Source organism: Urocitellus parryii, chromosome 6 (genome assembly GCF_045843805.1).
Source record: "Urocitellus parryii isolate mUroPar1 chromosome 6, mUroPar1.hap1, whole genome shotgun sequence".
Lineage (NCBI taxonomy): Eukaryota > Metazoa > Chordata > Mammalia > Rodentia > Sciuridae > Urocitellus > Urocitellus parryii.
In genome coordinates this window covers 132,477,736-132,495,703 of record NC_135536.1, presented here as the reverse complement: position 1 = coordinate 132,495,703, position 17,968 = coordinate 132,477,736, and the positions used below count along the sequence as shown (strand labels likewise).

General features: G+C 35.8%; 1 protein-coding gene across 2 annotated transcripts in view; it reads right to left on the bottom strand.

Moving 5' to 3' along the window:
* Positions 1 to 17,968, bottom strand: part of Iqgap1 (IQ motif containing GTPase activating protein 1) — a 106,320-nt gene that overhangs the window by 55,645 nt on the left and 32,707 nt on the right. For both annotated transcript variants that reach the window (XM_026388240.2, XM_026388241.2), the window contains exons 3-7: positions 15,660 to 15,816; positions 13,736 to 13,813; positions 9,019 to 9,095; positions 2,731 to 2,798; positions 908 to 1,021 (exon numbers count right to left, since the gene is read on the bottom strand). In XM_026388240.2, the coding sequence (XP_026244025.1) occupies positions 908 to 1,021; positions 2,731 to 2,798; positions 9,019 to 9,095; positions 13,736 to 13,813; positions 15,660 to 15,816 (494 nt within the window). The remainder of the gene's footprint in view (positions 1 to 907; positions 1,022 to 2,730; positions 2,799 to 9,018; positions 9,096 to 13,735; positions 13,814 to 15,659; positions 15,817 to 17,968) is intronic.

Below are 17,968 nucleotides of genomic sequence, written 5' to 3'. Positions count from 1 at the left end.
AAAAAGAAAAATTTCAAAGCATAGAATACTGAAATTACTAAAGGATATAAACAGATACAAAACAACATTGCATCCCCTATTACAGAGAAAAACTTTTTTTTTTTTCTCTATACTGGGAATTGAACCCCAGTGTGCTTTGCCACAGAGCTATGTCCCCAGCTCTTTTCTTTTTTTCTTTTAGTTTTGAGAAAAGGTCTCACTAAATTGCTGAAGCTGGCCATGAACTTGCAATTCTTCAGCCTCAACCTCACAAGTTGATGGGATTACAGGTGTGTGTGACCACACCCAGCAAAAGGTTCCTTTGCATAGATAAGAGTAAAAACACTTGGAGCTAGAGGAGTAGCTCCCTAGATCCTGCAAACCTAGTCTCTGATGCACAAAGCCACAGCTCTGCCTGTGATCCATGTTGAATTTACAGTCACATAGGGAAATACTCATGAAGGAACACTGGAAGGAACATTTATTTGGTATGGAAAATGTTCACCCTTAATGACCTAGTGAATACCATAAAGAAAAAAAGAAACCCTTCAAAAGGCAATGAAATGGAGGCTGGGGCTGGGGCTCAGCTGTAGCACACTTGCCTGGCATATGTGAGGCACTGGGTTCAATTCTCAGCCCCACATATAAATTAATAAAAGTCTATCAATATCTTTAAAAAAATTTTTTTTAAAGAAAAAAAGGCAATGAAATATAGAACTCACTTTCTAAATGTTTTTCTTTTAATCAAAATTGAGAATTCATTTCCAAATAACAATAGCATGGAAGACTATAGCAATGTTTAAAATCCCATCTACAGACTTAAGCTTGATAGCAGAATTCCTATTGTCCAAGATCATCACCACAGTATTAATCACTACAAGTTGTAGTAACAATCCCACTTGAACCCAGAAAATCTCTCTCTTCTTACATGCAGCTTCATCCACAGACAGTTCATTAGCCAGGATGCCCCCAATCTTGCTGAAGGCAGGCATCTGGATCCCATACTTCTCTAGTTCAATCTTCATGTTGTTGATTTCTTCTTCTACAGAAAAGAATGAAGATCCAACCAAGCAAATTAAGCACCCTTTCACAACTCAGAGAAGGAAACAGATTCCTTAGCTATAAAATGAGAGAAAATGGCATCTACTCCTTAGGGTTATTAAAAGGATTTAATGAAATAATATATGGGAGCATGTAACATAGTACCTACTATATAATTTGTAATCAATAAACATTAATTAGGCATTAAACATTAACTATAAAGTGAGAAGACCCTATGGGAAAGTTTTTCAAAACTGCTACTTATGGCATTTCCTACAGTTAACTTATAAATGGAAGCTTTAAAGGGAGCTCAAGAAGTGAATCACAGTTATCTCAGTCTTTAAAATCCAAATCAGTAGCTGCTACTCATAACTTTGTTTCTAAGACAGAAAGCCAAATGATAAAGAAAACAACAAGTAAGGTTTGACCTTTGCCCCACATCTGGTCAACAACTTCCCTGGAAGGAAAAATGTCATAGATAAAAGCTTTCTTATCAATTCTTAAACTCCCAGGCCTAAAAAATAATCACTAGTTCAAAAGACTTGAATCTCTTTTACCCCTAACCAATATTAACCTCTCCTCTTTTTTTCCCAAGCATCCTCTTCAAGCACCTGACTACAAAAAATACACATAATGCTACCAATTTGTCCCTAAGGGGTTCATGTGTTAAAAGCTCAGTACTAGGTGCAATAATGTGAGAGGTGGTAGATCCTTTAAGAGGTGGCACCTACTGGGAGGCTTTAGGGTCACTGGTGATACTGATCTCAGGAGGAAGGTAGCTCTGGAACTAACCTTGAGTTAGTTCTCAGAAGACACTGTTGTAAAAAATTCTGGCCCCACCTAGCTCTCTGGCACCTCTCTTGCAAGGTGATCCCCTATTCACAGATATGCTTCTGCCATACCATCTGCCAGAGGCCAAACCAAATCAGTGGGGTCACCTGATCTTATATTTTCACCCTACAAAACTATGAGCTAAATAAGCCTTGTTTCTTGGGGGGGGGGGTTGGGGGATTCGGGGTAACTGAGGTCTTAACCCAGCTCTTATCACTGAGCTACATCCCTAGCCACCCCCCACCTTTTTTTTTTTTTTTAATATGGAGACAGTCTCCCTGAATAACTAAATTGCCAAGGCTGGCATTAAATTTGGGATCCTCCCTTAGCCTTTGGAGTTGCTGGAATTACAGGTGTGCACCAATGTGCCTGGTAGCCTCTTTTCTTTATAAAGTGTCTCAGGTATTTTGTAACAGGAATAAAAGACTAATATGTATAAAAACACCCACCCAAAGATGGTTAAACTTTAAAATTACTAAAATGCCATCTTTGCATCTTTTCACTTCCTATTCATTTGCCTTTGCTTTGCCCACAATAGAATGGGAAGGACTTATAAACTTTATTTTTACCATTCATGAACATTTAATGTTAGATATTAATACAATTATGTTTTATATATATTACATATTAAAATTACTCAATTTACATATGAGAAAATAGATTCACTAACCACACCTATGTCGTAAGTGAAAGAACACAGCCTGAAATTCCAAGTTCAGTGTTCTGTCCATCATACTAAGAAAGGCAAGTTATTTATATTTCTTTCATCATTTTTTCCAGAGTATTTTTAAAGCTCTAGTTCCTTAAAATTGGTGCTGCTGACTTTCCAGCCTGTTTCAAATAAATCAAACATTTCCTGCCAAGCATGTAGCTCCTTACCTGTGAAGTCAACTTTTCCATAAAGGTCTTGAATCTGAGGAGCCAGGCCTAGTTTAAACAGGTACAAACTAGAAGACATAATATACAAGAGTTAGGCCTCCCAGCAGTACCTACCTGCTGCTCTTAAAGAAAACTGGCAGTCAGGGAAATCAGCAGACATGAATTCAAATCCAAGTTCTGGCATAAACATAATGTATAATTAGGTGTATTTTTTTTTTTTTTTAGAGAGAGTGATAGAGGGAGAGAGAGAGAGAGAGAGAATTTTTTTAATATTTATTTTTTAGTTATTGGCGGACAAAACATCATTGTTTTGTATGTGGTGCTGAGGATCGAACCCGGGCCGCACACATGCCAGACAAGCGCGCTACCGCTTGAGCCACATCCCCAGCCCATAGGTGTATTAAATTTAACATAACTAATATTAGTGAGGTCTCCTGGTTTCTGTTTATCTTCCTATAATCAATAACTTTTAGGTGACACTTTAAAAACTGTCATGAAAAATTGTCATTCTGAGACAGTAAATCTTACACTGAATTCATATTATTGATATAAAAGTTTAATTCAGGAAATTCAAGAGTTTTAAATAAAGTACATATTATGTATCTTAATCTTTAAATTAAACAAACAAACAAACCAAGAAAAGAAATTCATTAGACTCTAAGCTCCATGAAAGAAGGGACAATAAAAGTCTCATTCACTAATATCCACTCAGAGCCTATAGATCATAAATATGAATCAATATCTCACAGATATAGAAAGTGTTTGTAAACTTGGGTAAGGTTAGTGTATTATAACACTATAGCAGACTAGAATCGGTAAGTTAGAAGAGATCCAATGGATAGTTCACAGACATTGACAGTTAACAATAAGGGAGAAGACAAAAAAATACATCAGAAACAAATCCTAGAAATTTAATTGTCTACAGTTTTTTCAAATTATTTATAAACTTCAGCATCATTTAAATATATATAGGCATCACAGAACTGATCAAAACTTAAATTGTATACAATATACCCAAATGTAGAACTGAAAACACACTGAATTTTCTGAAAACATTGTTTATATATCCACAGCAATGTTTATATATAAACATTGTTTATATATCCATAGCAGTTAAATATTTTCTCAGAGAAGTGCCATGTATATGATTAAGTGCTTTCCTTTGGGGCAAAACATTCAAAATGAAACCATATAAAGTTGCTCTCTCAGAAGATTTTATAACTACTCAAGAAGTTTTCCAGAGCAAAATAAAAATAATCAATAACTTTCTATACATGTAATAGGTCCCCTTATATATTTTCTCCACTAATATGCCTGACTTATATTCTAATTAATAACAGTATTTAATCTTTTTTTTTGTACTGGGGATTGAACCCAGAGGAGCTTTACCACTGAGCTATATCCCTAGCCCTATCTATCTGTCTATCTAATCAATCTATCTATAGTACCAGGGATTGAACCCAAGGAGCCACATCCCCAGTCCTTTTTTACATTTTATTTAGAGACAGAGTCTCTCTGAATTGCTTAGGGCCTTTCTAAGTTGTTGAGGCTGGCTTTGAACTTGTAATCCTCCTGCCTCAGCCTCCCAAGCCTCTGGGAGTACAGGTATGCACCACTGTGCCCAGTAGTAAGGGTATTTTCTCCAGGAATTTCTTCCCCTTTTATTTCCATTATAAAATAGAAAAATGGCTGCCACATTTTAAAAAATTTAAGTACATTACTTTCATAGCCCAAGAGGCATAAAATGTCACTTTTAATCTCATCTGATGGTAAATTAAAAGTGTACAAAGATACCACTGGCTGATGAAAAAAGTAGGAGTGTGGGCACCATCTTTCTTGTACCTTTCCTTACTTATTAGGAAGTGTTTAAGAGTATTTTATGGAAACACTGGAGCTATAAATAGAATCATAATAGCCACTCAGATACTCTAATCCAGCACAAAAAGCACTTAGCTTCAAACCCGAAACTTTAAAACCCTAACAGTGAACATTACTTCCCAACCTTCACTCCTGCTGCTTCATGCTTATAACTTAAAACAACTGTATCTGGTCAGCCTGTCATTAAGCTTAGACTTTTCTTTTTCCCTATTTAAGCTACACTTTGTAGCAATAGCAAGAAGCAAGCTATGTTAGCTAATCTAGATTCCAATTATCTTTGCTGACGCAGAGTAAAATAGAAATCAATAAACTAATCTCAAAGATTATTAATAAAAACTCTTATGACAGTTGATTAGTAAACAGAATCCATACACAGTCCTTTATCTAAATTCTTTGAGCCAGACATGCATCAATGTAGAAATGTTTCAAATATTAAAAAGATTCTATAGTGTACATGGTATTAGAAGATATTCCCAGGACGCGCTGGGGCAGCACCCCTAATCAATACATTGCTTTTCTGCAGAGAAACATACAAGTATACATAAATATTCTAAATAACCTCAATTAATCCTTTTCAGGTTTTGCCAACAAAAGAGCTTGCACTAAAACTTTATTTTCAGAAATATTAAGTTTTTGTTTTGTTTTGTTTTTAATTTTTTAAAAATTGCTGATAGATCTTTATTTTTTTAATACGAAGTGCTGAGAATCGAACCCAGTGCCTTACACATACCATGCACATGCATTACCACTGAGCCACAGTCCCAGCCCCAATATTAAGTTTTTTTTTTAAAATTTGGGATTATGGGCCTATTTGACCCCCAAATGAATTCTTTTTTGGCAATACTGGTGATCAAACTCAGGGTCTCCTGCATGCTAAGCAACTGCTCTACCACTAAGCTACACACCCCCAAATCTCCATTGTATTTTCAGAATAGCAAAACTTTGGGGGAAATGGAAAGTATACAAATATATTAAGAATAATGGAGAATAGAGTGTTATCTTTAAAAATAACTATGACTGTGGAGAAAAAATAGCATCTTCAACAAATGGTGCTGGGAAAACTGGAAATCCATATGCAACAAAATAAAATTAAACCCCTATCTCTAACCATGCACAAAACTTAACTCAAAATGGATCAAGGACCTAGGAATTAAACCAGAGACTCTGCGTCTAATAGAAGAAAAAGTAGGCCCAATCTTCATCATGTGGGATTAGGCCCCAACTTCTTTAATAAGACTCGTATAGCTCAAGAATTAAAACCAAGAATCAATAAACGGAATGGAATCAAACTAAAAAGTTTCTTCTCAGCAAACAATCTGTGAGGTGAACAGAAAGCCTACATCCTGGGAGCAAATTTTTACCCCTCACACATTACATAGAGCACTAATCTCTAGGGAATATAAAAAAGCTAGGGAACTCAAAAAGCTAAACACCAAAAACCAAATAACCCAATCAACAAATGGTCCAAAGACCTGAACATCTTCATACTTCTCAGATGAAGATATACAATCAATCAACAAATATATGAAAAAATGCTCATCATCTCTAGCAATCAGAGAAATGTGAATCAAAACTACTCTAAGATTTCATCTCACTCTAGTCAGAATGGCAGCTATTATGAAGACAAACAACAATAAGTCTTGGCAAGGATGTGAGGGAAAAGGTACACTCATATACTGCTGGTGGGACTGCAAATTGGTGCAGCCAATATGGAAAGCAGTATGGAGATTCCTTGGAAATCTGGGAATGGAACCACCATTTGACCCAGCTATTCCTCTCCTTGGACTATCCCCAAAGGACTAAAACACAGCATACTACAGGGACACAGCCACATCAACGTTTATAGCAACACAATTCACAATAGCTAAACTGTAGAACCCACCTAGATGCCCTTCAGTAGATTAATGGATTTAAAAAATGTGGCATATATACACAATGGAATTTTACTCAGCATTAAAAAAGAACAAAATCATGGCATTTGCAGGTAAATGAATGGCGTTGGAGAAGATAATGCTAAGTGAAGTTAGCCAATCCTCTAAAAAACAAATGCCGAATGTTTTCTCTGATATAAAGAGGCTGACACATAGTGGGGTAGGGAGGGAGAGCATGGGAGGATTAGATGAATTCTAGATAGGGAAGAGGGGTGGGAGGGAAAGGGAGGGGGCAGGGGATTAGCAAGGGAAGAGGGGTGGGAAGGAAAGGGAGGGGGCAGGGGATTAGCAAGGATGGTGGAATGTGATAGACATCATTATACAAAGTACATGTATGAAGACTTGAATTGGGTGTCAACATACTTTATATACAAACAGAGATGAAAAATTGTGGTATGTATGTGTATTAAGAATTGTAATGCAAAAAAAGTACATGTATAAAGGCATAAATTGGCGTGAACATACTTTATATACAGAGATATGAAAAACTGTGCTCTATGTGTAATAAGAATTGTAATGCATTCCACTGCTGTCGTGTATTTTTTTAAAAATCAATAAAAAAAGAATTTATTTCCATTATATTAAAAAAATTAAAAAAAAAATAACTATGACTGAAGTACAATGACAATGCCTGGAATAATGCCTTAAAAAAATGACTTTTAAAGGGGGAGGGCGGGCAGAAAGAAAACAGAAATAATACTTCTTTATCACAGTTGATCCAAAGGGAGGTCATGCCACCCCCAATACGTGTGAGGTGAGGAACATGCCTGGAACACTGTTGTGTTTTATGGTAAAAGAAGAGGCTCTGAAAAATTACACACACTTCCTACTTAATCATCAAGTGTTGCCAACCCACTTTCAGGAAAAACACCAAATGAGAGGAAAGAAACTATAAATCTCAAATCAGAACACACTGCTCTGTATAGACTCTCTAAGCATAGACTGCATATGCAAGAGAAATGGAAAACAATAGTGGACCGCCCCCTTTTGTCATTCTGACTCCATCATGAGAAAAGTACAGTTAATCCTCATCTGTATTTCAGAGAACTGAAGCCTGGGACCCTGATTACATTACTGCTATAGTACTAGTAGAGAGAAATTCTGCCAATTTAACCTCTGCATTTGCCAAGTTCAGAAAGCCATTATAGGTACAATCTTAATAAGGTTATTGACAAAAAATTAAAATTAAAATCAAGCCAATCACAATCTCAGAATTAATCTGATTTTGGCTTAGACACACGCACATATGAAATTGCTATATTCTCAATACAAGAGTATACTAGTTTTAGCTGTATTCATTCTTTTGTGTGTTTCACATTGGTTCCAATGATACCAGCATTAAGTGTGATCAACACACTGTAAACAGGCTGGAGTTGTAGCTCAGTGGTACAGTGTGTACTTAGCATGTGTGAAGCCCTAGGTTCAATCTCTAGCACCAGGAATAAAAATGAAAGAAGAGAAACTCAGAAAAATAGGTTTCTTTTCTTTTTCTTTCTTTCTTTTTTTTTTTTTTTTTGTAGCACCAGGGATTGAACCCAGGGTCTTGTGCATACTATGCAAGCACTCTACCACTAAGCTATACCCTCAGCCCTTTTTATTTAATTTTATTTTGAATCAAGGTCTCTCTTGGTTGCCCAGGCTGACCTCAAACTTATAAACCTCCTATCTCAGCCTCCTGATGAATAGGTAGGATTACAGTGTGCAGCACCCCATGGAGTGACAATAGGCTTCTTATAGATCAATATTATACAATACCTTCATTCATGTAATCAACATTTATTAAGCACACACATAAGATGCTATCTAAAAAGGTACAATCCAAACAAAGAAATCTCATATTCATGTCTCACTCACTTTTCCCATCTTCTCCTTTAGTCCTGTGGCCATCAAATAAGTCTACTAAAATACTACGTTATTCTACATTGCTGTAGTGTATATAATAGGCATCCCCTCTCTTCCCATTCCCCCCCTCCCTCCAGAGATATCACATTTTCCTTCCAATCGAATACACCTGTTGATTCTAAGAATGAGGGATATGAAATTAAGTCATGTTCCCAATTTACCATGAAGCTGTGCAAAAAATAATTTGTTTCAGTTCCTATTATCATAGTTATGTTGGTATAAAAATTACTGAATGAGTGAACAATAGCTTAATAATGGCAAGGACCTAGATGACTAAACAAAAGACAGCAACCGTGTGAAATTCGGAGGTCACAGAGACACTAGATCAATAATGAAAGATTTTGCCGTGTTTTTACAACAAAACTATCTGTTATTATGGGAATAAATAAATCCATTCTTTCTACTCCCTGGAAAAACACAGCTGTTTTCACCATTGTATGAGGTTAGCAGCTTTCTATCCTATTTGAAAATCCTGAAGCTAATGGAAAAATGTGTTCACTCTTCCAATGGACAAAGACACACACTCAATTGAGATGTCATTCCTAAACTGCTTATTTTACCAAGAAAACCTAATTACCTGAGTGCATGAATACAGTAGATACATTTTGGCATGTTCTTTCGATCATAGATATCTGTGGTTTCTGGGTAAAAAATCTAGGAAGAAATAAAACAAGCAGAGTAAGTTATCCATCCACTGATTTCATGTAATCATTCACCAATCATCGATAAAACAAATAAAATTATGGACAATTAGAAAACATTGTTGGCTTTCAGCAAATCACTTCATTAGGTTGAACAAACATTTCATCATAAGCATTGCAAGGAGTAAGATGTGGCAATACATAATGAAAAGTATTTGGGGAATCCTTATTTGGTCAACTCACTGAATTTCATTAGATGTGTAAAAAGTGATTTAGTTACTTCAGATCCAGACACAGGTAAATGAAACCCAAGTTCTATTTCAGTTTAAATCAGTGGCAAATGTATGAGGCGTTAAAGGACCACAATCTTTTTAGTTACTATGTCAGATTAATACTTCAACAACAAACACTATATGCTTTTTAGTGTATACAAACTACTATATTTAGACACTGAAAAAAAAACATTAAATATGAAATGTACTATAATACTTTGAAGAAGTAGAAAGATAGAAAAATAAAGTATATATAGTAGAGGATGGATATGGGAATGTAGAAGACAGGTATTTTTCCCTGAAAGCACTTAGTGCAATTAACTAATTACCTATGGTTATCAGTAATGGCTACTCTAACAGACTAAAAGCCCCAGGAAGGCAGGGAACTAGGTCTATGTTACTGCTAATTTAATGTCAAATTCAGAGCAGGGTCACTGAAGCACCTCTATATTTGACAGGTTAACCAATGAGGTAGAATAGCAACAGCATTAGGTTTAGACTGGCAATAGCTTTGAATTTCAAGACCTATTCTCTCATAGAGTGGCATCATACAACCCAATCTGTGATTTAGAGAAATAAAGGGTAACAGAGGATAGGAAGCAAAAGACTGAATAATGAGTTGATTAGAAGAATCTGGAGAGTAATAAAGACCTCTATGAAAACAGACTATGAAGTCCTAAACTAATGAGTAAATCATAATAGACAGCAAAAGATTTTCCAACCAAGAGAAACTATAAGAACAAATGAAGCAGAGTTGGGTGTAATGGTGCATGCCTATAATCCCAATTACACAGGAGACTGAGGCAGGAAGATCACATGTTAGAGGCCAGCCTCAGTAACTTAATAAAAAATAAAAGTAACTTAATGAGACCCTAAACAACTCAGACCCTGCCTCAAATTAAAAAATAAAAGGACTGGGGGTATAGTTCAGTGGTAAAGTGCCCCTGGGTTCAATCCCTGATACCAAGAAAAAAGAATAAGTTAAAGCAAGAATAACCATATTTGTGAGTAAGGAAATATATAGCCCATTGCTTTCAAGAATATACAGAATATCTTCTAGAAAATAATAGAAAAATAAGGTTGGGTCAGGATGATGGAATCAGATTACTATGAGCAACTTAAAAGCCAGACAATTTTGACCTTGATAAGCAGGACTTAAAGAAAACCCCTAACTTTGGAACTAAGGATAAGGATAAAAACAGCTTTAGGAAGATCTGACTGGAGACAGGACATAGGATATATTGAATAATGAAAAGACTGGAGCTGGAGAGGCAGGCCGGGGAGTTCTTATATATATAAAACAGTGGATGGATAAAAGAGATAATCTCACATAAATGAAGAAGGTTTTGGAAATGACTGGTTAGACTAAGATCTCACCAAGGTTCTAAGCTTGGATGACTGTAATAATGATGACATGGTCTCACTTGTCATAGAGAAGGGCATGTTTACTTGGGGAAAAGAAAGGTTTAGTTTTAGATATAAAAAATTCTAGGTAATAGAAAGCTATCCAAGGAGAAATGATTGCAACCAACTGAAGGTACCATGTTCTTCTTTTTTTTTTTTTTTTAAGGTAAGCCACAGTTATATGTATACCAGGCTCTGTCTGTGATTTTTTTTTTTTAAAGAGAGAGTGAGAGAGGAGAGAGAGAGAGAGAATTTTTAATATTTATTTTTTAGTTCTCGGCGGACACAACATCTTTGTTGGTATGTGGTGCTGAGGATCGAACCAGGGCCGCACGCATGCCAGGCGAGCGTGCTACCGCTGAGCCACATCTCCAGCCCCCCATGTTCTTCTTATAGCAAATGAATCTTAATAACGGAACCCACAAAAATGGGAGAAATAGCTTTAAAAAGATTGCATCTTGGGGCTGGGGATGTGGCTCAAGCGGTAACACATTTGCCTGGCATGTGTGCGGCCCGGGTTCGATGCTCAGCACCACATACAAACAAAGATGTTGTGTCCGCCGAAAGCTAAAAAATAAATATTAAAAAAAAAAAGACTGCATCTTTAAAAATGCCCATTGACAAAGTTAATCCAAAGTGGAAGAGTTCAAGTAATCAAGACTAGTTGGGCAAATTAAAAACAATTTAATTATTCAAAATCAGAAAAGATTTCAGGGAGAAGGTGGCCAACAATATCAATTATAATAAAAAATCAGAAAGGACAGGAAGAGGGGCTGGGGTTGTGTGGCTCAATGGTAGAGCACTTGCCTAGCATGTGTGAGGCAGTGGGTTTGATCCTCAGCACCACATGAAAATAAAATAAAGATATTGTGTTCACCTATAACTAAAAAAAATTTTTTTTTAAAAAAAAGAAAGGATAGGAAGCAAAAGATCATTGTATTAATTTTCTATATTTATCATAAGGAGATTAAGAAAGACATCCCAAAACACTACATATGCACTGTAAATTACACACCATACATTATTTTATGGATACCAATATATTTTTAGGCTGAAGTATCTTTAGTTCATGTTACCCAGAAGCCTTCTGGACCTATATCATGTAAGGTAGATATTCCAAGGCTACAGACATGATTACCATGCTGTCCCTAAAAGCCTTTGGGGAACTCTATGTTTGTTACTACTGTTAGTAAACAAACAAACAAAAAAGTAATTAAAATTACATCAATAAGAAGGCATCTTATAGTAATAACACTACCAAATAGCAAATATTAAAAAAGCTCTTAGTACCATTCAACAAAAGTTAAATTGTCATTGACCACTGGCGATACACTATATAAAAAAACAGGAACAGGAAGTTACAGGTGCACAGAAAGGCCAAGCAGCTGTAAACATTTTGACACATTGCATTTCCTGACATTTGTAGGGCCTAATTCTCAAAACAGTGGCAAGGAACAGAATTTTAGCACTCTGCTCTGAAAAAAAGAGGATAAAAGCTGGTCTTTTACAAAGACTCAGCTCTGGATTTAACTCATTTCAACAGACATGAGCTAACAGTGAGCTCAGCAGTACACTAAATATCAAATATTCATTTCCAAGTGGTGTAAGCCACTTTCTGATACTTCACACATCACTATTCTTATTCTTTCTTTAGTTATAAACATTTGGACTCCACAGCTACATATAATGAAGATAAAAACCACCTCTTAATCCCAACACACAGAAATGAGTTAGCCAGACAAAAGCTCTTATAACACCATAAACTGGTTTCCTTCCCCCTACTTAATAAGTGAAGACAGCTCCTTTGTCTACATAAGCGGACATATAATGGCACCCATATTTGACTAACACCAATAGTATCCCTAGTGAAGGAACAAGTGATTTGCTATCAATTTTTCTATTATAAGCAGGCTGGAAAATCCTTACAAATACATCTTTTGTGTTTTTCTAATTGTTTGAGGGAAAATAAATTCTTAAAAGTAGGTCAAAGACAAACTTAACCATGCCTCTAAGGACGACATGGCCTTTATGGGTATCTACTGAGTAGCAATTTCATTAATAGCAGCACAAAAATAAACTCCTGAGAAAAAATGCAGAATATGCATACTGCTATACAACCACCACCAAAAACAGACACAGGGAGAAATGTCATTATATTGCCTTGACAATTTGAAATATAAAATAACCTATGAATTTTGGTTACTCTGAAGCTGGAAAATGACATCTCTAAAATACTTCCACATATGTGTGTGTGTATATATATATATATATTTAATTTTGGGGGGATGGGTACCAGATATATAATCCAGGGGTGCTTTACCTCTGAGCTATGACCACAGCCTTTTTTCTTTTTGAGACAGGGCCTCACTAAGTTGCTTAGGGCCTTGCTAAGTTGCTGAGGCTGGCCTTGAACTTTTAATCCTTCTGTCTTAGCCTCCTAAGATGCTAGGATTATAGATGTGCATGACCACACCTGGCCTAACTTCATATTTTTAATGTAATAACTTGTGAATAAATAAAAGCCACTATCTGAACACTTTAAAATGATGAAGTTTAGAGTATATAAATTCTATTTAAGAAAAAACACTTTAATGTAAATCTTAAAACTAATGTAGTAAAAGTAATTATCATCATAGGGAATTTCACTAGAGTAAAACAAAACAGGTATAAGGAAATAAAAGAAAAAGAACAAATTGAAAAGAAAAAAAGAATCTTTAGCATTAAACAAAAAATTAACCACCAGTAAGGAGACACATTCCCATAATCCTCACCTACTCATGAGGCTGAGGCAGGAGAACTGAAAGTTTAAGGCAAGAGGCTATCTCAAAATAAAAAAGGCTGGGTATGAAGGTTAATGGTAGAGCACCCCAGATTCAATCTTCAGTAGCACAAAACAAACATCCTGAGAATAATTTTATAGGTAGAATGAGAACTATTTTACTGAAACAGGCAGAACTATGAATATCAGGCAAGTTACCTTAGGCAATCCAATATCATCCATGGCATTCAACCACTGAATTACATTATCAGTGTGTCTAAAGTGTAGGCCAGTTGCCTAGAAGAAATAAAAGGCCATTAAGTACTATTGGCAAATACTAAATAAAAACTCTCCTGACAGAAGTTTCCTCCTGAGAGTTTACAAGCTCCCCCTCAAATTTAAAGTCACTATATTCACATTCCAATACCAAGAAGGCAATTTATACATGAGCCCCTCTCACTTAGGAATTACTCAGAAAACCATCTGTATACAGTGTGCTTGACAGAATACAGGCTTTGGAGTTTCACAATCCTGGATTCAATTCATGGCATCAACTGGTGACATAAACAAGTCACTTCACCCTTTCAGTCTGTGGTTCCCCCTCTATAACACCTACCTTATATATTTATTGAAAAGATTATGAGATAAAGTACATAAAGCAATTAATGTGTCATATAAAAAATAAAAGTTACCAATAAAATGACAAATATTATAATACATCAATCAGGGTTTTCATATTACACATAAAAATACCCTCTTCTAAACATCTTTTTCTTTTAGAAGTGGTATGGTTTGAACTCAGGGCTGAGAGTACATTAGTCAAGTGCTTTAGCTTGGAGCTACATACACCCACTGTCCCTATGTCTGCTGTTTCTGAACAAGATTTACTTTCAAGAGGGGTACAAAGATAGGATATTTTTTAAAAAATCATTGCTGTGAAGTTTCTACTCTCCTTTATCATCCTATTTTGTCTAAAGAACAGCTCCAGAGTTGTCTTCAGAATAACTGCTTACTTAAAACTCAACGTGTTTTCTTTGTTTTTTGACTAAGAAAAGTTTCTGTTTAAGATATTAATTTTGGTTTAGGGTCTATACCTTCTCTGTTTTCACCTGAATTTCAACACACAATGTAAAAATATTTCTTCACATCATCTGTAGTCTGAGCTCATTATGATGTATGGCCCAATTCTGAGAGTTGACCACTCTTACATTCACCATTAGCTATGCTGTCCTCCGCCATTTTTTTCATACTCATGCTGTTACAAATAAGAGCTGATGAGCAAAGTCCCTTTAGGAGTTCTGTAGACAACAAAATTTGCTCCTTGTCAACATTCCAATTTAGTTTAATAGTCTTTTTCAGGGCCCTGAGTCACAGAAATCAAACCATTTTATTAATCTTAATTTTCTGAAATTGAGTCATTTTTGCATTTAATCTTGCATATTATCGGATATTACAGAGTAATGCTTTTGCCTGAAGTTGCTATGGATTTTTATTTGCCAATAAATCTCAGCACTTGGTTAAAATTAAATTTAAAGAGTAATTTCCTGCTGGGCACAGTGGTACATACCTGTAATACCACCAGTGGCTAGGGAGGCTGAGACAGGAGGATTGCAAGTTCAAAGCCAGCCTAAGAAAGGCCATGTTTCAAAATTAAAATAAATAAATAAATAAATAAATAAATAAGGGCTAGAGATGTGGTTCAGTTGTTAAGTGCCCCTGGGTTCAATCCCTGGTACCTAAATAAATAAAAGTAATTCCCCTAATTACTTCCTCTACTTTCCAAGAATGAAAAATTTCATCTAGGATTATGAAAATTTCTGGACACACTGCAACATAAGAATTCTACTGGAGCCAGGGTATATAGCTCAGTGGCAGAGTGCTTGTCCAGCATGAGTGAAGACATAGGTTCAATTCCTAGCACCAAAAAGAGAATTCTAACAGAAACACAGAGAGACAAAGTTCTTTTACTACTACATATTTCTTTTGCACTATTTCCTCCATTCTTCCAGGTATTTTAAAGGCCATACTTTATTGGAGCAAACACATCTTACACATACTTCTCAACTGCTCTCAGAATACAGTTCACTAGCCTTCTTTCTCAACTTTATAGAAAAATCTAAGCACCAAGCAAAGTAGAACTCACCTTGTATCTGGTCTGCTCTCGATCGTAGATTTTTTTCAAAGACACCACTTTCGGAGAGAAGAAGTTTCCTAGTTTGGCAAGGTAGACCCCATTCCGAAGCCCTTCCTCCAGTTCTGTGGTGGGTGGCAAACCCTCTCCTAGGCATGCTTCCATCCACCTGCACAAAAAGCAGGAGAGCACATGAAAAAAGAGAAGGCAAGTCAGAAATCTTTCTTAACAAAGTTTATGCTTAACTTCCACTTTCTCTGAAGTTTAAATTCAGTATATCAACACTCTCTGGTTTTTGTTGGTTTTTTAGTTTGTTTTTTTGTCTGTTGCAATGCTGGAGATTGAACCCAGGGCCTCACAAAAACCTTGTTAGGCCAGAGATCTGCCACTCAGCTACACACTCAGTCCTAGCAACTCTTTTAAGACCCATTTCCACAAAGAGCCGTGAACCATTCAGATCTATGAAACAGAGCCAGGTACAGTAGTCAGCAACTCTGGCAGCTAAGAGAGGAGGGATCACAAGTTCCAGGCTAGCCTCAGCAGCTTACCAAGACCCTGTCTCAAAATTTAAAGGTGGTGGGGGAGTAGCTAAAGATGCAGCTCAGTGGTAAAGTGACCCTGGGTTGATCCCCAGTACCAAAAAGAAAGAAAGAAAGAAAGAAAGAAAAGAAAGAAAAGAAAAGAAAAGAAAAGAAAAGAAAAGAAAAGAAAAGAAAAGAAAAGAAAAGAAAGAAAGAAAGAAAGAAAGAAAGAAAGAAAGAAAGAAAGAAAGAAAGAAAGAAAAAATCTGCAAGGCAGAGAACTTAGGAAATGCCTGATCACCAATGCCAACTTCTCTACTTTCACTTTCCCCTGCTACACCAATAGAGCCACTGACTCTCCATATCCTTACTATCCCATGAATGGCAGACTCTTTCCTGAACCCTTACGTTACTCCCTAAAGAAGTTCTTTAAAAAAAAAAAAAAAAAAAGTATGACTGAAACCACCATTCTAACTGTTCAAAATCTCCTGTCTGTTGCTTATGTTCTTTTTCAGTTTCAGAATTCAGAATCCAAACAGTGAATTTCTCAGTTCAGATTTTGAGGTGACTTAAGGATTATCAAAACAGACAATTAGCTAAAATACCGAAAGAAATTCTTATGGAAGCAGTAAACAATTATTGAAGGTGATTTTAAAGGCAGAAAAAAAAAAGGTTGTAAAGAGGAAAGAAAACAAAACTTTATCTTTTCCACTCAAATATTCAGAAAAGCCTAAGACAAAACAAAGGAAGGTTTAGGTACATCTATCTATTTTTTTAATATTTATTTTTTAGTTATAGGTGGGCACAACATCTTTATTTTACTATTTTATTTTTATGTGGTGCTGAGGATTGAACTTGGTGTCCCAAGCACGCCAGACGAGTGCTCTACCACTGAGCCACAGCTGGTGCTCTACCACTGAGCCCAGCCCCAATACCTATCTATTTTCTAACAACAGAAATGTAGGTAACTAAAATTCCTTTATAGCAATGGTTTTAAACCACTTTTTAAGCCACATTATCCTATGAATATCTGAGGAAAGCTATAGACTGTTCTGCAGAAAAATGTTCATACACTTAAATTTTACAAATAATTTCAGACATTTCATTGACTTTATGAAACCCAGATTAAGAACTCCTAATTTAGGCAATGAAGGAACTTTGGTTTATGTAGAGGAGAGTCAGGTGAGGGGTGGGGCTGTGGGGATGGGAAGAACAGTAGAAAGAGACAAACCCTATATACATGTATGATTATAATAGTGGAGTGACTCTGAACCATGTATAGCCAGAGGAATGAGATGTGCTCCATTTGTGCACTTCATGTCAAAATGCATTCTACTATAAATAAATAAATAAACCCCTAATTTAAAAAAAAAATTCCACTCAAATTTTATAAGGTTAATATTATCCTCACATTCTTTACCATACTAGGAAAAATGTTTCCAAAACACTGTGTTTTGACTTTGGTCTGTTTGACCACTATAATAAAACTTTGAAAGCCAAATGAAAAAAACTCAAGTGGCTCAATAGTAGAATGCTTGCTTGCCTACCATGTGCTAAGCCTTGGGTTCAATCTCCACCAAAAAAAAATAATAATAATAATTACTGCCACATAAAAATGAAACATTTATAATGTTTACTGATACACAGATGTTCCCTGTTTTTGTTTTTGTTTTTGCATTGCTGGGGACTGGAGCAAGCACTCTCTACCACTGAGCCACATATATCCCCAGCTCTAGAATTTTAAATTGTAAAGCAAATAAAACTGAAAAGAAAAATCTAAACATGTCATAATCTCCACCT